At 31.8% G+C, this 23,009-nt stretch overlaps 2 protein-coding genes across 2 annotated transcripts; one reads left to right on the forward strand and one right to left on the reverse strand.

Annotated features, from left to right (window-relative positions):
- Positions 1 to 10,728: 10,728 nt before the first annotated feature.
- On the forward strand, positions 10,729 to 11,999 carry LOC108210420 (pentatricopeptide repeat-containing protein At4g38150). The gene has a single exon (XM_017381700.2). It carries the CDS (start codon positions 10,810 to 10,812, stop codon positions 11,734 to 11,736), a length of 927 nt encoding a protein of 308 aa, XP_017237189.1. The 5' UTR covers positions 10,729 to 10,809; the 3' UTR covers positions 11,737 to 11,999.
- A 5,004-nt stretch (positions 12,000 to 17,003) lies between these two features.
- Positions 17,004 to 21,562, reverse strand: LOC108212195 (amino acid permease 6). The gene is made up of 7 exons (XM_017383925.2): positions 21,406 to 21,562; positions 20,978 to 21,205; positions 19,224 to 19,317; positions 18,595 to 18,791; positions 18,050 to 18,195; positions 17,739 to 17,966; positions 17,004 to 17,473 (listed from the first exon to the last, which is right to left on the reverse strand). The coding sequence occupies exons 1-7, from the start codon at positions 21,473 to 21,475 to the stop codon at positions 17,057 to 17,059; spliced, it is 1,380 nt and encodes a 459-aa protein (XP_017239414.2). The 5' UTR covers positions 21,476 to 21,562; the 3' UTR covers positions 17,004 to 17,056.
- Between the last annotated feature and the right edge of the window lie 1,447 nt (positions 21,563 to 23,009).

Genomic DNA, 23,009 nt, shown 5'->3' on the forward strand with positions numbered 1-23,009 from the left:
TTATAATATAAATTTTCAATATTTGAACTTAATAGTGTTTAATAGTATTTAATTTAACCAAAATGAAAAGAACACATCCTAAGTATTGAAGTACAACTAACTATTTGATGACATGTCTATACTCTCACTAGTACTAAAAGGTGCATTATTAAAAAAACTATATGATTCTTGTTAAGATCATTTTCTTTGTCTTAACATAATTTGTCTCGTTTCATCTTAGAACTTGGGTTGAGTATCAATGCTATTAGGACAATAAAAGAAAAAACTTGTTATTATTTGGGTAGGTAGGCTAAACCTTATGTCTCCATGATAGCCTATTATATGGAAGACACATAGACAACCATACTGATGGACTTGAATAATAAAGTGAAGCTTAAAAAAATAATAGCTCATTTGATAATTAATATAGCTATAGGTAATGTATATTCCTTATACTATGTGAAGCATTTTACACAGACATACATACATATACATACATACATCACACACACACATATATTAATGTTATCACAATACCGTTCTTACAAGGTAAGAAGACTTTAGACTTGTATTTCAACTTAATTGTTTTATTAAGATGTACATACCTCGAGGCTCGAATCTAGTATTTCTTTAATTGAGCATTTTATTTCATTTTTACTCTACTAATATGTCATGTAATATATAGTCTTTCTTGATAAAGATATGTACATCGGCTTTGTACAATGACCTCTTTAGAGAACACGAAAATATAGGTGCTCAATTCATGTCCATATACTTTGACATTTAAAGTTTAAATTATTTAAAATTTATAATAAATTAATAATAATGTACCTATGGAAGTCTGAATTCGACAGTTACATTTCATCTGCACCCATTACTAGGAAAACCAGCATGGCTCGACGTGTTCATGGAGAAAACATTCTTTGAATTTTGTTCAGTTCATGACTTTTCCAAAAATTACCGAAATAGATACCATATTAACTGTGATTTAGAAGTCTGCCAACACTATATGACATTAGGTTCACATGATGGACACTATATATTAAAGATTTATCGATTATTCTACCAGAATGTCATCCAATGTCAGATATAGTGTAGAAAATAAAGTGGTTACATTTTTTTTAATAGTTATAATAATCAACTATTATCTAGGGCATCAATTATGATTTTGTGTTTTATGTATCTCTCTTCATACTCTACAATAGTTTTGCACATCTATGTAATTGTTTGCGTATTTCGCTCATCACCGATTTTTCGTTCTTCTCTATCTTGAATCTCCATCGTGTTGCACCTCCTTGTCTAGTTAGTTTTTGTTCTTTAAAATAACTGAACATGGTTAGTGTTGATGAATCTTTAGGTTGGTCACAAAATCTTTTTAAATATATGTTAATAAATTCATTGGGTTGTAGAAGTTATTACGTATACATATGTTGTATATGTTTTATACGATTTTTTTGTTTAGTGATAGTTTGTTCAAACATCTGTTCTTATGTTTTTCAAGACAACGATGACAATTACAATGTATTATTTTGCAAGTTACCTTTAAATATCTAAACATAGTTGAAGATATGATGATGGACGGTCGGACATTTTTACTATGCATGAACCGATGTAGAAGATGATGGTCATACAATCTTATTTATAGTGCAAAATTTGATATGTAATTAAAGATTTATCTGAGTAGAAATATGAGATAATGTAGTAGTGATATATCATCACAATTTTATTTTTAATACCATTATAATTTGTTTTATAAGATATTATATGATAATGTATTGTAATGAGTGTTTTTTATATTTAAAATTATTTAACAATGTAAGTGTAATAGACCTCCATATGTTGTAGACTTGTAGTTTTAGAGGGAGGGTACCAAACCAAAAAATATAACTAAAAAGTTGGACTACAAATTATACCCATGTTGGCTTATAACCAAAAAATATAACTAAAAAGTTGGACTACAAATTATACCCATGTTGGCTGCAGAAGTAGAAGTTGCTTCTAGTTTATGCTTTTCTTAACCCGTTTGTGTAAATAAGTACAAGCACTTTTAAGATATGTCTCAGAGTTTCTACTTCCTTTCCAAACATTTTATTAACTTATTTACTTGTCACTTCTACTCCACTTCTTTACTTAAAGTCACTCTTTTTATGTTACCCAGTCCCAAAGAATACACCAAAATATACACCGCCTATATATATAGCCTATATATAGGGGTAGGTTCAAATTAGAACCTATATTGAAGTTAGAACTTGGACCATATATATATATATATATATATATATATATATATATATTCATTAGATTATGATAGAATGGATGTAGCAAGCATTTATATATAGTACTAATGAGTTGCATATCAATCATAATTAGGGGTGAGCATTCGGTCGGTTCGGTCCAAAACCGGACCGAACCGAATAGACCGAGAACCGAAGTTTAGATTTTTTTCGGACCGAACCAGACCGAAATTTAATAATGGACCGAACCGGACCGAACCGAAATAATTCGGTTCGGTCCGGTCCGGACCGAAGGAACCGAAATTATTTTAAAAATAAAAAAAATATTATAAATAGAACTAAAATTCATGATTTATTTTAAAATTTTCATATTAATTAATCACCCCCAATTCATTAAAGATACATATAATTAAATTTACAAACTAGATATTAAAATTATAACATATAAGATACATATATAATATAAATATAAATTAAAATTATATATATTTTGGACAATTCGGTCTATTCGGTCCGGACCGAAATATTTTTTTACGGACCGGACCGAACCGAACTTTATTTCGGTCTATTCGGTCCGGACCGAATGGACCGAACTTTCAGAAAATTTGGACCGAACCGAACCGAATTTACACGGTTCGGTCCGGTTTTTCGGTTCCGGTTCGGTTTTGCTCACCCCTAATCATAATGATGATTGTAAATGTACAAGTTGTGTTTCATTCTATAAATACTAACAAAATCTTAAATTATTTTTCATCATTAACAATTTCAATTGTACTTTTCATTATATTAATATTTTGTACGAACCATTCTTATAAATTATAAAAATTCTGCAGCAATATCTATACAATAGTCTAATAAAATCATGTATAATATACATGTACGAGCAATATTCTACTTAACAAACAATTTTAATTGTATTTTTCATTATACTAATATTTTGTACGAACATTCTTATAAAATATAAAAGTTCTGTAACAGTATTAATACATTAGTCTAATAAAATAATGTATAATATATAACGTACCGTCACAATATTTTTGATTTTCAAGCCCACTAAGAATAATAAACAATATACTGCATAGTATTTTTTATATACTACTGTAGTATATAATCAACAATTAAGGCAATATATAATGCGCCACATAACTATATTATATTTTATTATTTTCATTTTTTTAAGAAAAAATTCCATAGTAAACGATATCCCGCAGAGGTATTTTTTTTACAAAACATGTGTCCAAAAATTTGAGTTTAGATTATATCATTCATTAGTATTTTTTGGATGAAATATACTACATCGACATATATTAGGAATGTAGATAACTCTAAATATTTGTAATTACATCAGTTATAGAAAGTATTTTAATGTGTTTTAAAATATCATTTATTGTGCCTTCTTGAATATGTATACTCCAACTTTAATTTATTTCTAATAAATAACCTACAGTATAATAAAGTTAGAGTATAGATGTATAATACATAATTCAGATCTCAGCCCCTTAATCTTTTACAATCTATCAAGGTTCTAAGGTCACACATATATATACATATACATATATATATATATATATATATATATATATACATATATACTACACACACATAGTACTACTCCACTACAAACCCCTCTTATTTTAAAAACTAAAAATCAAACTGAAATATCACTAAATCCTAAAGCAAACACCACTAATTTTTTTAACAACCCCATCTCCACCTCCATCCTCACCAACCCCACCTCAATCTTCACCAACCCCACCTCCGCCACTACCCCAACCTCCGCCACTGTGGTCGCCTCCGTCATCTCCTCCTCCGCTAAACTCGTCCTTCCTCCATCTCCACCTTCACCTCTACTATCTCCACCACTGCAACCACCACCTGAATCGGCAACTAGAACACATCTGGAGATTTTGAGCAGCTTCTAAAACAGATTTGGAGATTCTGGGAAGTTTTCACAAGTTTTCACTAATTCCTGCAACACATATCACTAAATCCTAAAGAGAATATCACTAAATTGTATTGAGAATATCACTACACTGAATTGGTTTTTAGTTTTTATTTTAAGGATGATTTCTATTTGATCATGAGCATATATATATATATATATATATATATATATATATATATATAGAGAGAGAGAGAGAGAGAGTGAGGTTCCAGAGAAAAAGTCACTATCAAGAAAATCGAGAAAACTCATTAGATGCCGTTGATTAATCAAATAGAATATATTTATTACCTTTTATAAGTTCAATCAAAATATATGCAAATTTAATGTCGAACAGGGTCAATTTCAGAAAGAATCTTCTTGAAGATATTTACATATATTTTATTTTTGGTATTTCCCACTTTTCAATCCACCAATCAAATAACCTTTTCTTATATCAAAGCCAAGGATTTTATGATGGATTGGTGAAGATAATTTATCGAATCTATAAATATGTCTAAAAGAATTTTTATGAAATATTTAAAAGAATCTCCAATAAATTTCACAAGTCAATTTCTTAACAAAATAATTTACAACATCTCGAAGAGTATGAATATAAACATTTGAAGGAATCCAATTACAATTAAATTGAAATACCTCTCCTATAGTTAAATGAGAAAATATTTTATCGGATTCCGTTGAAAGATCTCCTACCTACGACAAAAAAAATCTTGTCTAAAGATTCTTTAATATACTATCTTAAATAATAAAAATTAAAAGATTCTCTAAGATATTTTTTTATGATTAATAATAAATATTTGTGTCATGTGAGATTATTTTAAAAGTTGAGATTTTTCTTGTATAAATTTTTTACCTTATGATATTTTTTTGACTATTCTAATATTTTTAATAATTTCATTGAGTGATATTCTTTTGACCGAATTCCATTGAGTGATTTCCTACATGTGAAAAATATAATTCATACCAATGAGTATTAGACCTTATTAAGTTTAAATTTTTTAAATATTTATTTTGAGAAAATCAATTAATAGAACAATACTAGTGAAAAAATTTAATTTTTATATATAATCTTTATCAAAAGAATCTGCATAGAAATATGCATCAAAACACATAATGAAATCTGGTTAGTATGAATATAAACACTTGAAGGAATCCAATTACACTTAAACTCAAATACCTCTCGTATAGTTAAATGAGAAAATATTTTTTCGGATTCCGTTAAGAGATCTCCTAATTACGATAAAAAAATTTTCTCTTAAGATTCTTTAAAATACTATCTTAAATAATATATATCAAATGATTTTCTAAGATATTTTTTATGATTAATAATAAATATTGTGCCATGTAAGATTCTTTTAAAATTTGAGGTTTATTTGTATAAATTATTTACCTTATGATATTTTTTTTGACTGTTCTAATATTTTTAATAATTCTTTTGACCGAATTCCATTGAGTGATTTCCTACATGTGAAAAATATAATTCATATCAATGAGTATTAAGATCTTATTAAGTTTAAAATTTTTAAATATTTATTTTCAGAAAAATACTTAATAGAACAATACGAGTGAAAGACTTTAATTTATATATATAATTTTCATGAAAAGAATCTGCATAAATATATGCATCAAAACACATAATGAAATCTGGTTAAATCTTATTAATATGAATATAAATACTTGAAGGAATCTAATTACATTTAAACTGAAATACCTCTCCTATAGTTAAATGAGAAAATACTTTTTCGGATTCCGTTGAGAGATCTCCTATCTACGACAAAAAATCTTATCTAAAGATTCTTTAAAATACTATCTTAAATAATAAATATCAAAAGATTCTCTAAGATGTTTTTTTATGATTAATAAGAAATATTTGTGCCTTGTAAGATTCTTTTAAAATTTGAGATTTTTCTTGTATAAATTATTTACCTTATGATATTCTTTTGATTATTCTAATATTTTTAATAATTTCTTAGAGTGATATTCTTTGACCGAATTCCATTCAGTGATTTCCTATATTCATATCAATGATTGTTAAGACCTTATTAAGTTTAAAATGAAAACCAAGAGAAACTATATATACCTAAATGACCTCACCCACCCCCTTTATGTCATCACCCACCCTCTATATGTCATCACCCACCTAGGGCCCCCCTCACCCCCACTCAATCCACCCCATGCCCGCTAGGGCCTCGCCAAGGCTCCTCACAGACCCTGGACAAGCTCAACACAGTCTTAAAGAGCCAAACCTTGGCCCCACCATGGTCCTACTAGGCCAGACCCGGCACTATTAAGCCCCACTTAGACCCGTCTAGGCCCATCTCGGGGTCCATCCCCCATCCCAAAACCCGTATCATTCTACTTAATCGCATTGGTTTCCATTTAGTTTCTATTGGAGTAGGATACTATATAGGCAATATATATATACACATACATACTTTTACTCCAATACAAGCTAGATTAGCCTAAAAACTAAAAACCAATTCCTGGTCAATTTTTTATCACTAATTTTAACAAAAGAATCACTAATTTATAACTAACATATCACTAATTTATATAAAACATATCTCGCTAATATAAACAGACACACACACACATATAACATATATAATCATCATCTTTACCCGTCCTACGATAAGGGACCTCCTGACCCTATTACCAACACTTTTTATAACTGAGCACCAACGGCTACCATCATTAATATCCATGGATGCTTGCAACCGTAACTTACCACAATTAACGACTACTTACCTCCATCACACGCCTCCTTTCATCACTTACTATCATCATGGACCCTCTTATTACCATAATTGAGCATTACTAATCTACAACTAATAATTAATATAAGTAGATTTTCTCAATTATGAAAAATAAAAGTTGCAGATTCTACTATATAAAACAGTGATTAATGCAGTATAAACTAGTGATTCCTGTAGTTGTAAATTGTGGTTTTGAAACAGGTTTTTAGTTTTTATTTAAGATTTGGTTTGTATTTGATCACATGCATATATATATATATAGAGAGAGAGAGAGAGAGACCTATGTTACCACCGTTATATTAGTTTCTTATCCCGCGGCTCTAATTTAGTGTGGGAAAAGATTTTTTATAAATAAAAAATAATACTAAGCCATAAGAAAAAAACATAGTCTCCATATCTATGAGTTACATTAATTGCATTGTTGTCCTTCATCAGTTACAGATTTTGAAAATCAATCAAATTAGCAATAGTGTCGCCCTGTTCAAGTGGGTATCAATTTCTCAGTCACACCCGTGCAGGATAAGATCTAATTAGTTTGTAATTACAAAAGAGTATCTCGCTTTTGGGGGTTTTCAAGAAAAAAGGAATTTCGTGAATCATGACTGGGGATATGATAACATTCTTGTTCTTCACTTTTTGAAGTTGTGTTTATGTTGTCTTGAAGTTGTTTGAGCAACGTTTGAGCCTAGAAATTTGTTCTTATGTTTTTCGTTTGTTGCATGTTGACCATTGTGTTTGTATAAATCAGAAACAAGATCAATTGAGTTATGTGTTATGCACAACAAACCCTAGTTATGCTGTCTTTTTTGAACTGCGTTTAAAGATGTAATTTGAAAAACAGCGGTTTTCTTGAAATTAGGTCTTGATTGACATTGGTGACAATTTGAACATGATGTACTATCTAGTTTAATTTAATGGTGTATGATTTGATAAGAATTTGATCTTGCATAATGAAGTTTAGTGAATTATTTTTATACAGGATATGTGATTTTGTTATAGTATCGTGTTTCTTAATGGTGTTAATGGCTAATATTGAATTTCTTTCTCAATTGCCTTTCCAATTATATCTACAAACTGATTAGAGATAAAATGTCTTGCTTCGAGCATAAAAATGGCTATGGTCCTTCATTTAGGGGTGGCAATATTGGACCCGACCCAACAACCCGACACGAATTTGAGCTGTAAAATACGAATTCGGGTTGAAGTTTTCTGGGTTCGGGTCGAATTTGGGTTGAACTAAAATTAACCCGAAAAAAAAGGTCATTTTCGGGTTACCCGAAATTGACCCAAAAATTAATATATATTATAAATATTATATATATTTATATAAAATATATATACATATTAATATTATTTTTGTAATATTTATTACTTAAATTTAATAATAAATTATTTAATTTGATATAAATTAATTTATTTTAATTAAAATAATATTCATTTATTATTAAAAAAATATATTTATTAATAAATATTATCTTTCGGGTCGGGGTCGGGTTACCCACGTGTAGTGCGGGTCGGGTTCGGGTTGGGTATTCTGACCCATTAAAATTTTGGGTCGGGGTCGGTTGAGTAAATTTTTGACTCGCGACTATCAACCCCACCCGAACCCGATATGAACCCCGAAATTGCCAGCCCTACCTGCATTAAGTATTGTGTTGTCTTGCAGTTGTTTTAGCAACGTGTGAGCGTAGAAATTTGTTCTTACATTTTTTGTTTGTTGCATGTTAACCATTGTGTTTGTATAAATCAGAAACAAGATCAATTGAGTTATGTGTTATGCACAACAAACCCTTTCTAACTCATGTAGGATTGAGTTATGTCATGTAGAACTAATGTAGACAAACGGAGATGCACGATGGAGAAGAAGATCGAAAATCGATGATGAACGAAATGGATAAACAAGGAACATAAAGTGCAGAACTAACGCAAAATACGAAGATAGATACAAAATGCACAGACCATAATTGTTGCCTTAACTGTAGTCTATGGTTGTAACTGTTAAAAAATGTAACTATCGTATTTTATATAGTATTTCTAATAATCAACTAATAAACGTAATTTAAAAAGCAATAAACGGAGTTTAATAAGAACCGTTAGATATAAACAATGAATGACTAAGATGTTGGTAATTTACGATACTACAAATAAAATATGGTCTATAAGAAACTTTTCTCAGATAAATTAATATATTTTTTAAATTATTAAAAGAGTCAAAAAATATAGGACTAGAGAAAATGTGAATAACTTTTATACCTTTAATTAACAGAATTAATTTAATGTGCCATAATTTAATCAAACATAAAAAAATTATTATAAACATAATCTATACTATACTATAATAAGCCAACATGGGTATAATTTATAGTCCAAATTTTTAGTTATACTTTTTGGTTTGGTGTTCTCTCTCTAAGAATACAAGTCTACGACATGTGGAGGTCTATAACCCTTACATAGTTAAATAGTTTTAAATACTAGAATTACTCATGACAATACATTATCATCTAATATTCTATAAAAAAAATTATATTGATATTAAAAATAAATTTATAAATATCTAATTTTTGAATATCTTATTTTACAAGAATTTTCGTATAACTTTAACGTATTCTATTTTAAAACAAACACTAAACATTATGCAACCCTTTCTAACTCTAATTTGTTACACGACAACTATCTTTTTTCATACATACGAAGATATACGAAATATGAAAAATCTGATTTAAAAATTAATTAAAAATTAATTATCACATATTAATAATAGGAAAAAATTTATAAATAGATAATAAATCATAAAAACTAAATTTTCGTGAGAACGTATAATCAGTTGATTAATATAATTACTTAAAATTTAACTAATTAATACCAAAATATTAATAAAATAATATTAAAATTTAAATAATAAATTTTGAATTATATATCCGTCCATACTTCCCACGGGTTAAAGGTATTATAGGGATATGATCAAATAAAAAGTTTTTAAATTTACAAACTTTCAAAAAGAATTTTGAATTTTATTATTCTTCCAACCTGTTAATCCTTAGTTACAGAAAGTATTTATGTTGAAAATTATTGAAAAAACATGACAATTTTAAAAACAACGCTGAAAATTATTGAAAAAACATGACAATTTTAAAAACAACGCATAGATAAATCGTGTATTCAACACATTTGTAACTGAAGTTCAACATTAAGTGTTGAACATTAATTATCATTTTGTTAAATATATTTATAAAGATAATTAAATTATATCACTAAATTTGGGTAGGATCTAGAAAGATAAATATTGATTATATAATACGTTTAAATTATTTCTTATATTGAAAAATTGGCTTATGTATTTCTCAAACATAATTTTATTCGATGTTCAACAAAAACTTCTAAAAAAATGTGAACTTAACAAAAGTTTGTATCACAATCCTCAAGGGTGTTATTATATCGGTTTGGCTAGTGTATGCTCATGGGCACATGCTAAGCGCGGAAATTTTTGTATTTGGGAGATTTTGATTGGTGTGGTTGGTGTATTTGCAAGGGGTCCATTATCATGAGATAGGAGCCAATCAAAATGATCCAAGCATAAAATTTTCCGCGCTTAGCATGTGCCCACCGACACACCATAGAAAAACCGTTATTATATTAAGGAAAATGCTTGGTGCACATAATTGTGTACAAAAACATGTACATGATGATATGTGGCAGATTTTAATTGGATGACCCCCTACATTTACACCAACCACCCCAATTAAAATCCACCGCATCACTTGCCACATCATTATGTACAAATTTTCTGTACACAATTGTGTGCAACTAGTACTACTCTTACGTTAAAGCCGAGAAAGATATCAGAGTTTGCAGCTCCTTCTTGTTGAATTAAAGCTGCAGCTTCCCATTGAAGCTCCCTATGGCTACATTGATGAAAATTAGTAGTAAAGTCCCCTGCATTTTAGCCCCTTTCTCCTCATCTGTTTCAACCCTCAAACATCATTTTTCAACTCTCTCCTCTTCTCAACTCCACTCTCATTTTCTTACCAACCCACTAGCTAAAACCTTCAATTCACTAAAACCCACTAAACCCTTTTTCTCAAAACTCTCTTTTTCCACCAAATTAAACGCATCTTCCTCTTCATCAGATTCCGAAAGATCGGATACAGACTCGGAAGAAAATTCAAGAAAACCAGCCTTGTCGACAAGAGAATTCGATAAATCGAAGCTCCCACCGCCTTATGATCCTTTTGACAAGAACCCCGTGATTCGAGAACCCAAGGACCCCAAGAATCTGCAGGAGATTTTCCATGATATACGTAATGGGGATGGGCTTTTTAACTTTGCAGTCAAGATGTTTGATGGATTGTCTAAAGATGGGTTGACCCACGAAGCGTTGGGACTTCTTTCGCAGATTAATGAGAAGGGGAGTATGCCTGATGTGGTGGCGCATACTGCGGTTGTTGATGCGTATGTGAATGCAGGTCAGGCAAAGGAGGGGTTGAATACATATCTGCGGATGGTTAATAGTGGAATTAGGCCGAATGCGTATACTTATTCGGTGTTGATCAAAGGGTTGGCGTTGAGTGGTGATAAGAAGTTGTTCAAGGAAGTGAAGAAGATTGTGGTGGAGATGATGGGGAAGGGAATGAAGGTGAATACAGGGACTTGTGTAGCAGTTTTTGAGGCGTTTGTGAAGATGGGGAATGTGGAAGAGGGGAAGGAGTTTTTTGATGTGATGAAGGGGAAGGGATTTGTGTTGGATGAAAAAGAAGCGAGAGAGGCTTTGAAGGGGAAAAGAGGGCCTGAGTTTCGGGGTGTCATGGACATTTTGTTCGGCAAATGAAGACTAAAGAAATTCTAATTTGTTTGGTTGAAGTTTACTAGTTTAGGATTCATTGACAGTGCTTTCGAGATCAAGAACAAAAGTATGTGATTTCACAATGTGGTCGAGATTTGGAGTTTTGTGCATTTCGTTAAAACATGACTGATGATATATTATGTCTTAAAGTTGAAAAGTGAGTTTCTTTTCTCACTATTTATTCGTGAAATTGTGAAGCATACTATGCTTTAGAGTTCTTGTTTAATATGATGTTTTTTTAGTTAGCATACTATGCTCAGTGTGCAAAAATTTCCCCCTCCAGTGTGCAAATAAATCCCTGCAACTTAAACTAATGCACATGCAGATTGTTATGGATTTAAGATATTATGCAGCATACTATGCTAAGATTTTGTTTATTATGATGTTTTTTCTTTAGGGTGCAATGTCCCTGCGACATAAATCAATGTATGAACTGATGTAGCTAAGTTCATATTTTGGGAACAGTTGATTCCCATGAACTGTGACAATTGGTTTCCACATTTATGAAGTTAGAACTGGCTTGTATGATAACAAAAATGTTTGGGGAATTACTTCTGTGTTTCTTCTCTGTTTGTATAATTGTTAACAAAACTTGTATATCAAGGCCTGTAACTCTGTAAGAGAGCAAAAGAAAGGACCAAAGAACATTGGTTTTTTTACAATAGCGCTATTGTTCCCTAGTGTTCTAGCAGGGGGTGTAGGAAAAAAGAAGCATTGCAACTTGGGCAAAAGTTTAAGCAAAATGACCACAACTTCGAATTTCAATCACATACTCTATCGTTTATACTTCGATTCACACACAAACTATTTCACATGCTGCTGAAAATCATTGATAGAAGTTCTTGAAATTTTAGAATTAGCATAGTACAACAATGTTAGTGCTCTCATTAGTCATTACAGTGAACCAAACGAACTGTAGTCTTACATATAACTTGTCCATTTCTTTAAGAAGTTGGAAACAAGTTTAGCAAAGTTAGATGTTTGCTATGGTGCTCTCCTTCTTTCATATACAAGAAAGCATACTACTAATTCCATATATTCTATTTTAAGACCCAACCACTGAGGTAGTTACACAAGCATATAGGTATTAGCTACAGAGGATAAATAACCTCGGCAAGAAATGATACAATAAAGCTTTAGTCTTATTAAATGATTCAACAAGTATAGTAAAATGCTGATTGTTAGGTGTCATTTTCAGCTTAGCCGTGGAAACTGATGACAACTAACAACAAAGTGCTGATTGTTGGCGTTGTGGAGGCACCTATACGGAGTCGCCGCAGTCAATTGGATTGTGCAGAAGTGGATCACATCTTATCAAATATTATATGGCCCCCTCGGCCTATTCTTCCATGAAGCTTAAATCAATTTGAAGATGCGCCATTCGATATTAAAGATTGTGGTGGCGGATTATCCTGGCTCCATGTAAACAGCATAAGTGGCTCTTGCAGATTCTGTATTAATGAGGTTTTGTTGATGCCTATTTAAATGCAGGTCAAGCAGAGGAGGGGTTGAGTACGTATCCGAGGATGTTTATTACTGGAATGATTGCTTATACTTTTTAGGTGTTGATCTGGGGTTAGCATTGAATGGAGACGACGCCAGGAACCCATAACAGGATATCTGAGACTAATATTAAGCTCCTTCTCAGAGATATACAGCAAAAAACACGGTTTATTTCTTTATCTCCTTGTAAAGACTTTTGTTTCTCACAGCTAATCAAGTATCAACTATCAATTCAAGCAAATCATTGCTCTCCTCTAAGCAAATATGTTTTCCACCTTGCAAGCAGTCATATGGGTATCTTTACCTTGACAGAGACCAACAGTGCCTGAAGGTACTAGATTAAGATATTACCAAGTCCAAATACAATGATAAATAGATTATGCTGGTCAAGCGATAAGCAAAATTACATGCCTTCTTAGCATCATTCTTTAGACTCTAATAAAATCTCATGGTGATTCATCACAAAGGTCATAGTGAGTCGACACTAGTATTAAAATTGGCTGTGTAGCCAAGAAGTATTACACTCCACAGCAGCATCAAATGTCACAAGCACAAGAACAGGTGAACCAAGTGTAGAAGTTATGATTCTGCTCTTTCCCTAGCTTTGTGATCCAGTCTCTCCAGTAAAAACAGGACAGTCTCCAAACTGCATAATCAGCAGGCCAACATGTTCTCAGCACAATATGCGCGCTGCTATAGATGACATTGATAGGTTGCACAACAACAGGAGCACCGTGAGCACGCGGTACCCTTATATATTTTGGTAAAGTAAATTGGAACATGATCTAACATGCATTTCTATCGTCCTAGACCAGCATCAAGAAATTTCTTTAGCACTAATGAAGTCCAGGAAACAGGGGAGATCTGAAGAGAATTCGGGATGTATCAATCTAATAATCACAACACATTAAAAGAAGACAAGGCATTTTGGAGATATGTAATGATGGAACAATGTACTTCTTTAGTTAACACTCGCTCGAAAGAGTACTCTGAAACTCTCAAAACCTTAAATAATACCGAAACTCATATCAGGCTCGTCCGTGATCAGCTCATAACCAAAAACAGTGAAACTTGCTTATAAATTGGAGTCAATTACTCATAAATAACCCAATTACACAACACAAGCAAACATCTATACTATATTTACTATGTTAAATAAAAATGGTTGTTTGATACACAGTAACATCAATTATAGGGCTAAAAGTGACCCGAAATCACCCATAATTAGAATTCCATTCTCTTAAACTTAAATCTTCAATTTCAAGTTTAGCTTGATCAAAATCTAACCAGTTTGACAGACACAAACTCCACTCGACATGTAATCACAAATCGCCTCTCGATAGCCATATAAAAGAATTACTTTTTAAATTAATTATTGAATTTGTCTTTAAATAAACGGACACTATAAACTCTTTAATGCTACTTCTGAAACTGTCAATAAAGTTGAATCTTATCACTACTAGTCATTTGTGAACTGATGATTATTGACACTGACATTTACCTCTTTGGCTCTTTCTCTTGTGTATTCTAATACTTTTCATAATTTCATCAAACCTAAAAAGTATATTTTTAACTTTGTTTAAGAGTTTAGCTGGGGTTGGAGACTTGGAGTGAGGGTTATTCCGGGTTTAGTATTATAAAATTATAATGATGACATGAATTATAGAATATGTTTCATCTATGGATTCTACACAGTACACTAATCCACAAGAAAGCTTATAAATTAAAACAGTTTATTGTTATTATGACGGCATGAACTAGCTTTTAGCAGCATTAGAGCTTCTAATATTTACACAAAATATGTCTCCACGAGGTAGCTACTACTAATACTCAAATAGTGATTATATACTCCAATCCGACTTATTATCGAGAAGAATCAAAACATAACCATCACGCGCTTCTAAAAAACTTCGTTATTTGGCCATCATCATCTCTCAAACAACTTTATTTGGCCACGCCATTGTGATTCTTCCCAACCATACAAGATCTCAATGTATTCTGCAAATCAACAACAAAAGGAACAGAGTGAATAAGCATATCATGTTCCTTTAACAAGGAATTAAAAATACAATATAGCTAATAACTCACATGTCACAATTAATATTGGGATCAATGGGAACCGGAGTGGTAACATGGCAAAGCCCCGGAAGTTGTTTAGCTTTGTCAGCAATGACATGAAATGTTTGTGCCGCTTGTTTCAAACAAACACACAAGGACTTAAGTTCCGGCTTAGAGCTAGCAAGTTGACTCAGTTGCGCAACGGCTTGACAACAAGATGCAGACGGTGAACCAACGCCCAACAAATAGAACTCGCATGGCAAAATCTTCGTTATAGCATCTTGACATGAGATTGAACAAACAGGATTTACTATAAGAGCCATTATGGCCAGCATTATCACTAAACATTTAGCCATGGTTTCTGTTGATAACTGTATGAATTGTGAAATGTTATGATTATTGTGTGCTATGTAGCATGTTTTTTCACACTATTTATAATGAAATTGTAATGAATGGCTACCGTTACAAATTCAATGACTTCTATGGTACTTTCGATTTGGAATTATCTTGTAATCAATGAAATTAAACTAAATTATCTTTTCTTACCAAAATTTGAAAGAAAAATTTCAAAAAATCAATTAAGGCCTCTTATTACTCCCTATAAATCCTCTTAGTTGACTAAATTAAATCAACATCATATGTTATATCAAGATAAGATATTTATGCATATTTATATTTCTTAGAAAGTAACTCGATATAACATATATATAAGATATGGGTATCTTAAATTTGAGAGTTGAAACTGGCAATTTAGTTGTAAACGAAGTGATATGATATGCAATTTACAACTTTAGTGAGTTGTAAGTTTGTAACGGCTATGTTCAGTGACCTGCATACCTTAAAACCAGAACCGGCAAATTAGCGGTTTCAAATCGCTCTTTTGGAATCGAACCACCTAATTATTTATATTCGTCAAAATTCAACTCGTGACGAGGTTGATCCAGACCGACTTGGCTCGTTAAATTTTACGAATCGCTATATAGTAAACCGGAATCAGCCCACGAATTAAACGAATCAGGGATCAAACGAATCAAATCAGTCAAATGAATCGAAGGAGTCACACGAATCACATGAGTCACACGAATGAATTAGATTAATTTATTGTTTGTAATTTTAAAACTTGTCTAATATTATTTTTTTAATTTATCCATGCGGTTTGTTCCGTTTTTTTAGAGGAGTCCTCTCAAATTACTTGTAAAATATCTTTTTAATTAATAAATATGAGGTACCATCCTCTTTTATTTTTATTTAGAAAATAAAAAATTAATTCACATGCTTGGCTGCTTCTGCTTGTTAAATCGAAAGAATTTCATTTTTCTTTTGGCTTCTTTTATTTACAAAGTAAAAAATATGTTTACAAAATAACATATTTTATTAAATTAAACTAAATCATAAAACTAAAAAAAAATGAACCGTCCCAACCGGTGAACCGGTTCACGAGTTCATTGGTTGAGGGCTCGGCCGAAACCATACCAGCCCGTATAAACAAACGGGCCGGCTACGAATCATAATCATATGTCGGCAGCTCGGACCGCTGGCTACTCGGCCCGGCCCGATTCAGCCGCCGGAATGGCCAGCACTACTTAAAACACCACTGATAAGTGCAGTAATGCCTAATGCCAGAGACACTTAGCAGCTGGAAAAATAAATAAAGAGAAGCTCACAGAAACTTTGCTCTAAAAAGCTTTGAGTAAAACACAATATCATAACCAATTCATTATTTAATTATCGGAACTAATTACGTCTAAAATTCTGCATGAAAGGGCTTGAATGTCTTAACAGAAATGATAAGCCCGTGAATTGATCCAGCAGCAGCTAGTAGAGACACAATCAAGCAGAACAAACTTAACATCTGCAGTCTGTTCCAGGCTCCAGAAAACCTTGGGATTTTCTTCTGTGCAATATACATCTCTATAGGGAAATAAACTGTCATCGGCCAGAATATTATGGAACCAAGAAGACCAACAAAGTCGTTGAAGAATGGGAAGATCATGGCCAGTACAGTTGTAAGTATCACAAACGATGTCCTCCATATTAAACGAAAGAAATTGAAGGTTATTTTGCCATTAATAATTGAGTATTCCTTTGTAATGAAGTCACTTTCAGGCCATTTTCCGCTGCTCCAACCTTCGATGAATGCAAATATTGGTTGGCAGAAAACCTGCTTGCAGAAAATAAACATTGCAAACAAGAATTAAAAAACCTAACAAAATATGTCAACATTGTGGCGATCACAGGATATCACATTGGTCAGAAGCCCGAGGTGTCCTGAGGGTTAGTGTAGAAGGCATGAGACCACAGACATAATAATTATTTTTAGTGTTTATTTCAAGCAAGTGTTTTCCGTATGCACAAGCCTTGAAGGTGAAAAACACAGAACACAATAATAATACGAGCCAGGAGTGACTTATGGATATTATAATTACCTGATAAGCTCCAACAAGATGCACAATAATGCAAATATTAGCAAAATCCACAATCCAGAAAGGTTTGAAAGAACTAAATCCCGTCAACAAATTTCCTGGTGAATCATTTCCAAATGCAGCATAACCAATCAGGCCACACAGCATGTAGAAGAAAGTTGTTACAAAGATTGCAAGTGTAGTAGCTTTCTTCATGACTTTGTTCTCAGGTGGACTCGACTTCAGTGTGTCCTGCAATTAGAAAAGTATGTTTCGACTTCATATTGATTAATCATATAATGGTTGAACCATATGAAAAGGTCTTGATTACGTACCTGGATATTGGTAAGAAGCGGAGAGAAAGCAAATGCAAAAGCAATGTCTCCCATGCCAGATAGAATTTGCCATACTTTATTTTCACTTGTGAGGCCCTCCCACCCAACAGGTATTCCTGTCAAACTTCTTACAAAATGTCCGTTTCCTGCATATTTTCATGATTAGTAACAAATTCCATAAAGGCAAAATTTCGAAGAAAGAATCTATTGTTTTCAACTGATATTAGCAACTTGCTAAAAACTAATAATTTGTTTGATGTTAAGATCAATTTGCAAACTTTCAAGAGTTCAATACACCTGTTTAGCTGACTTGCAAATCAAAGCAAAAGTTCTATGGCCAAAGTTTCTTTTCAACAACATGTTATTAACAAGTCTGCTTATTAGTTAAAAGTTACCATATATATAATATCCAGTTTTGTCATTGTAGAAGTCCCAAACTCAAAGCATGATGATTGGACACAAACAATAAAAAAGAAGGAAACTAATAATGCTGAATACACAAACACATATTCATGTGCAGAAACATAAAAAAGGGACTTGAGTACCTTGAATGATTTTAGTCATGGAGAGGGCAATGCCTATAAAAGAGTATGCAAAAGACATGACAGCAGCAATTAGGGAGAGAAACGCGAGGTTGTGAAAGTTTGGTATCTGACTAAGAACAATTTGCACAATCCCATATATAACCATGAACCCATTTTCTGATGTATGACAGTCCTCCTTGGATCCGCACTTGATTGCCCTGTCATGTATTTGGCATCCGTAAATTAACAGTCATGTACAATGAACAAATCATTTATAAAATGGAGCTCATTGTAGCTAGGCAGAGTGGAATTATAGCTCATTTGCCTTAAAAATGCAATCTGATTGTCGTTACAGAGCACAAGCTCGTGGTTTGGAGTACATTGATTTCTACTATGATTACTGATGTTGTAAATATTTCCTAGTTCGTCATAGACCATGCACTCAGAACTACTCTGTTCCATTCGATACAAATTATTTTAGCCTACAAACTACTCAAACCAGATATGGAATCACCCGTCACACGACATCGTGCTACCGATGACCTTACAATAAACCAAATCACTAGAGCCGTTAAAATAAACAGTAATGCACATATGGTCCTCCATGAATTCATATAACAAATGCAAGTGTTAGTATAAAGACAGCTTACGCCATGCTTGTAGCAGTAATGATAGTGTATCCAATAGTAATTCCAAAAAGAAGGCTGTACTGAGCAATCCCACTGAGCTGAATCTGAAGCCCACCTGCAATACGCATTCACAATCAACGTTATAATAATTTAGTTAATTATTCAGCCACTAAGAGAGAATCAAACCACTTTTTACTTCAACCATAGACTTATATGAGCTAAAACGAATAACTTAAAGAGACTTCACTTTATATTTCAACCTTATAATTATTATTAAAAGGGAATAATAAAATCTACTCTATAAACACTGTGGGTCGTGCAAATTCGTTACATGCACAATCAACAAGTTGTCAAATAAAGGTTTGGTAAGCTAAAGAGCTCTGAAATATCGACGACCCCAGGTCTTCACCGCAAATAAAGTAAAATCACACTTTATAATTCAAACGTGCTAAGACCGAGTATTTATTTCAGACCATCCTTTATCCATTATAATAGTATATTTTGCCTTGAATGGGCGGGCGCCATATCTGCTTTTTCTGTGAAATTATGGATATTATACTTTAATAAAGAATAATTTATTTATACATTTATTTAAAAGGTCTTGAATCGGATATAATATGGAAAAAAGGGTTTGTAACTAATCGTTGCATTCTAATGATATAATTTTATAATATCTTTTTAAATTTTATTTTTTTTAAATAAAAATTTAATATTTAAATTTATAACAAAAAAATAAATTAAAAAAATATTATAAAACTTATTTTATAAAAATTTTAAAATACGTCCAAAGTGCAGGTATAATATTGACGGGTAGCGAGGGGAGTATAAATACAAGTTGATCTAAGAGTATGCTATATGCGGCCTGTAGTCAAAAGGACTCATAAATGGAAAATCTACATTCATATCTGGTTCCATAGTTGTTGAGGGGTTATCCAGTGTATGCTTATGTCCTCCTATTTATTTTTCATAGCTGGTTGCTGTTAAGGAAGAAAATTTATACGGGTTGTAACGGTAATATCTCAAATTTTATTATAATTTTTTAAGAAAAGAAGATAAATACATAATTGATTTTAAATAAATTGTTTATATATAAAATTAATAAGATATTCATAATTAGAATTTGAGAAAAAATATTTAGAAATAACTTTTAAAATATTAATTATTGATTATATATTTATAGTACTAACATCAATTTAAGTTATTACCAACGAAGGATAAACCCGTCAACCGGGTTTTCTAATCACTCTGTTCCGCCTTTTTTTTAAACAAGCTTTTAAATTTGAAAAAAAAAATTGGAATAAGTTTGGATTGAATATTAGACATTTATTATGTTCATTGTCATAAATCCAGATAAGGCAGAAATCAAGAGGCCCACAATGGAATATTCTGCACATGCTTTATAATATATAATTTAAACAAAATTGTATTGTAATTTAAATAGACATTAATTATTTTTTTCACCTTCAATACGAATTCTAGATGAAAAAATACTCCTATAATTCTCAATTCCGAATGTAGCAACAATGCTACGATGCACGTAGAAACAATAAAAAATAATGAATATATGATTAAACGTTCCAAAAAATTTCTCAAACTTTTCCCAATAATATGAGATACGTTTTTTAATTTATAATAACCACAAGCATATATGCACGCAAGTCCCATATTAAAATCAGAGAAGTTACTAATCATGGAAATTTTTAGAATAAATATACCAAAGAGAAAGCAATTAACGAACAACTTTTTGGGAAAAATGTTTCAACTTGTGCGCGTACCTAGATTAGAGTTGACAACATCCATGTAGGAATAATTTCTCTTTCCGGTGAGCGGATTCCGGTAGCAATCGGAAAGCAGATGAGAAGTGAACAAGGTGACCATGGAGAAGATAATGAGACAAACGGTGCCAGCAAGCCATCCCAGCTGTGCCACGGCCCATGCCAATGATAAAACTCCCGACCCAATCACTGATGTTATGATATGTGCGGCTGCAGTCATCGCTGTCCCTGCAAAAACATCAAATTCGCATTTCATATCACCTTTTTCGACATGTTTTTTACCGGTGCAATCAAATTAACCGAAATTAATCAAAGTCGAATATACAACACCGCCTTTTTCTACAGACGTAAAAAATGTTTTTACTAGTGCAACAAAATTGACAAAAACTCGAAATAACAAAAAGAAAAATGGAGGAGAGCATGAGCACCTGTTCTTTTTTGGCGTCCGTCATCATCGAATTTGGAATTAGCAGCTCCTGCTTCTACAGAAAGACTCATCTTTCGTTTTCGCGAGAGGAGGAACAACAAAGGGTGTTTTGGAGAGAGAGGCAACAAGTGATGCAAAGGGACGAGTGATATTAGTGCAGTATACACAAGGGTCATATATAGATGGGGAACTGGGGAAGGGGGGTCGCAGAGTTGTGGGTCATTCAATAATTTATTTATTAGTATTAATTTCAGAAAAATGTGATCCTCATTTGGTATTTCCTTTTTAAAGGAAAACGAATATGCGCAAAAAATAAAATTCAGCTATATTCTTCTGTATTGAGTCATAAGAGGGTACTGGTTGTTAACTCGATTAAAATTTTGGCTGTTAGATAAATATCGCTGATCAAAAATATAACAAAATTTTAATACGTTCAATGTTATTTAATTATTTGTTGGATATTCATTCAAACGACCGAAAATTTATAAACTATTTAACGGCTCCGTGACAATCATCTATGGGACCGCTCATATCATATACAAACATAATTATAAGAATAAAGTTTTATTTTTCATTTTTGTATTTCTATTCTACTTTTGCCGTGTCAATCTATTATCCATCTATTAATTATTTTAATAATTTTTGTGGGATGCAGATGACTTTACTGACCCTCCACCCGTTAACTAATTTTGTAGCAGTATATATTCTGGCGTATCTTGGTGTATCTAGACTTATATTCTTGTGAATGTAGTCATCTTTTCTGTCTATTTCCTATCAGTAGAATACATGGATATTTTCCGGTATTGGCTACTTACCCGTAACAATAAATACTAGATTGAATGTGTGAATTATAATTTTGCTCTTTAATTTAAATTCAAATAAAGACTATTTCGATATCACTTATACGATTTTGATTACATAAATATAATGTTGTGTTTGGTTGGGGAGAATGGAATGGAATGGAATGAAATGAGTAAATATACTTGAAACTAATAGAGATAGGAAGAAAGTTTTGAGAAAAAATTGAGAGAGTGCAAAATTGCTATGATGAGATTTGTGAAGAAATTGAGGATATGAGAGAATGGAGCATTCCATCTCAAATTGGAGGGTGTGACATCTAGCCTATGATGTAAAGAATGGAATGGAGGAAGGAATGAAATCTTTTAAAAATTGTGCATAAGATAGTTCATTTTTCGTTCCATTCCTTCTGGAATCATTTACCCCAACCAAATACAACATAAGTCTAAATTTTCTGAAAAAGTAACATTGTTTATTAAGTCTTCTAGATTGTCCCTTTTTATATTAGATGGAATATATAATACATCATATTTTATTTATAATAAAATAATACATAAAGCCCGTTTGGATGAGTTTATGACTTATTACTTGACGTGACTTACGACTTAAGCGGGGAATCTAATATGTCTGTTTGAATAATTTTGACTTATTAATAACTTATGAATTATTAAAAATATATTAATGAAAATAAAAGTCATTTATAAGTAACTTATGTCTTAGATTAATTTTTATTAAAAAAGTCAAAAAAAATTAATTTTCAAAAAGAATACCTCAAACTAACTACTGAACTGATTTTCTGCCTTATTT

This window comes from Daucus carota, chromosome 1 (assembly GCF_001625215.2).
Source record: "Daucus carota subsp. sativus chromosome 1, DH1 v3.0, whole genome shotgun sequence".
NCBI classification, from domain to species: domain Eukaryota; kingdom Viridiplantae; phylum Streptophyta; class Magnoliopsida; order Apiales; family Apiaceae; genus Daucus; species Daucus carota.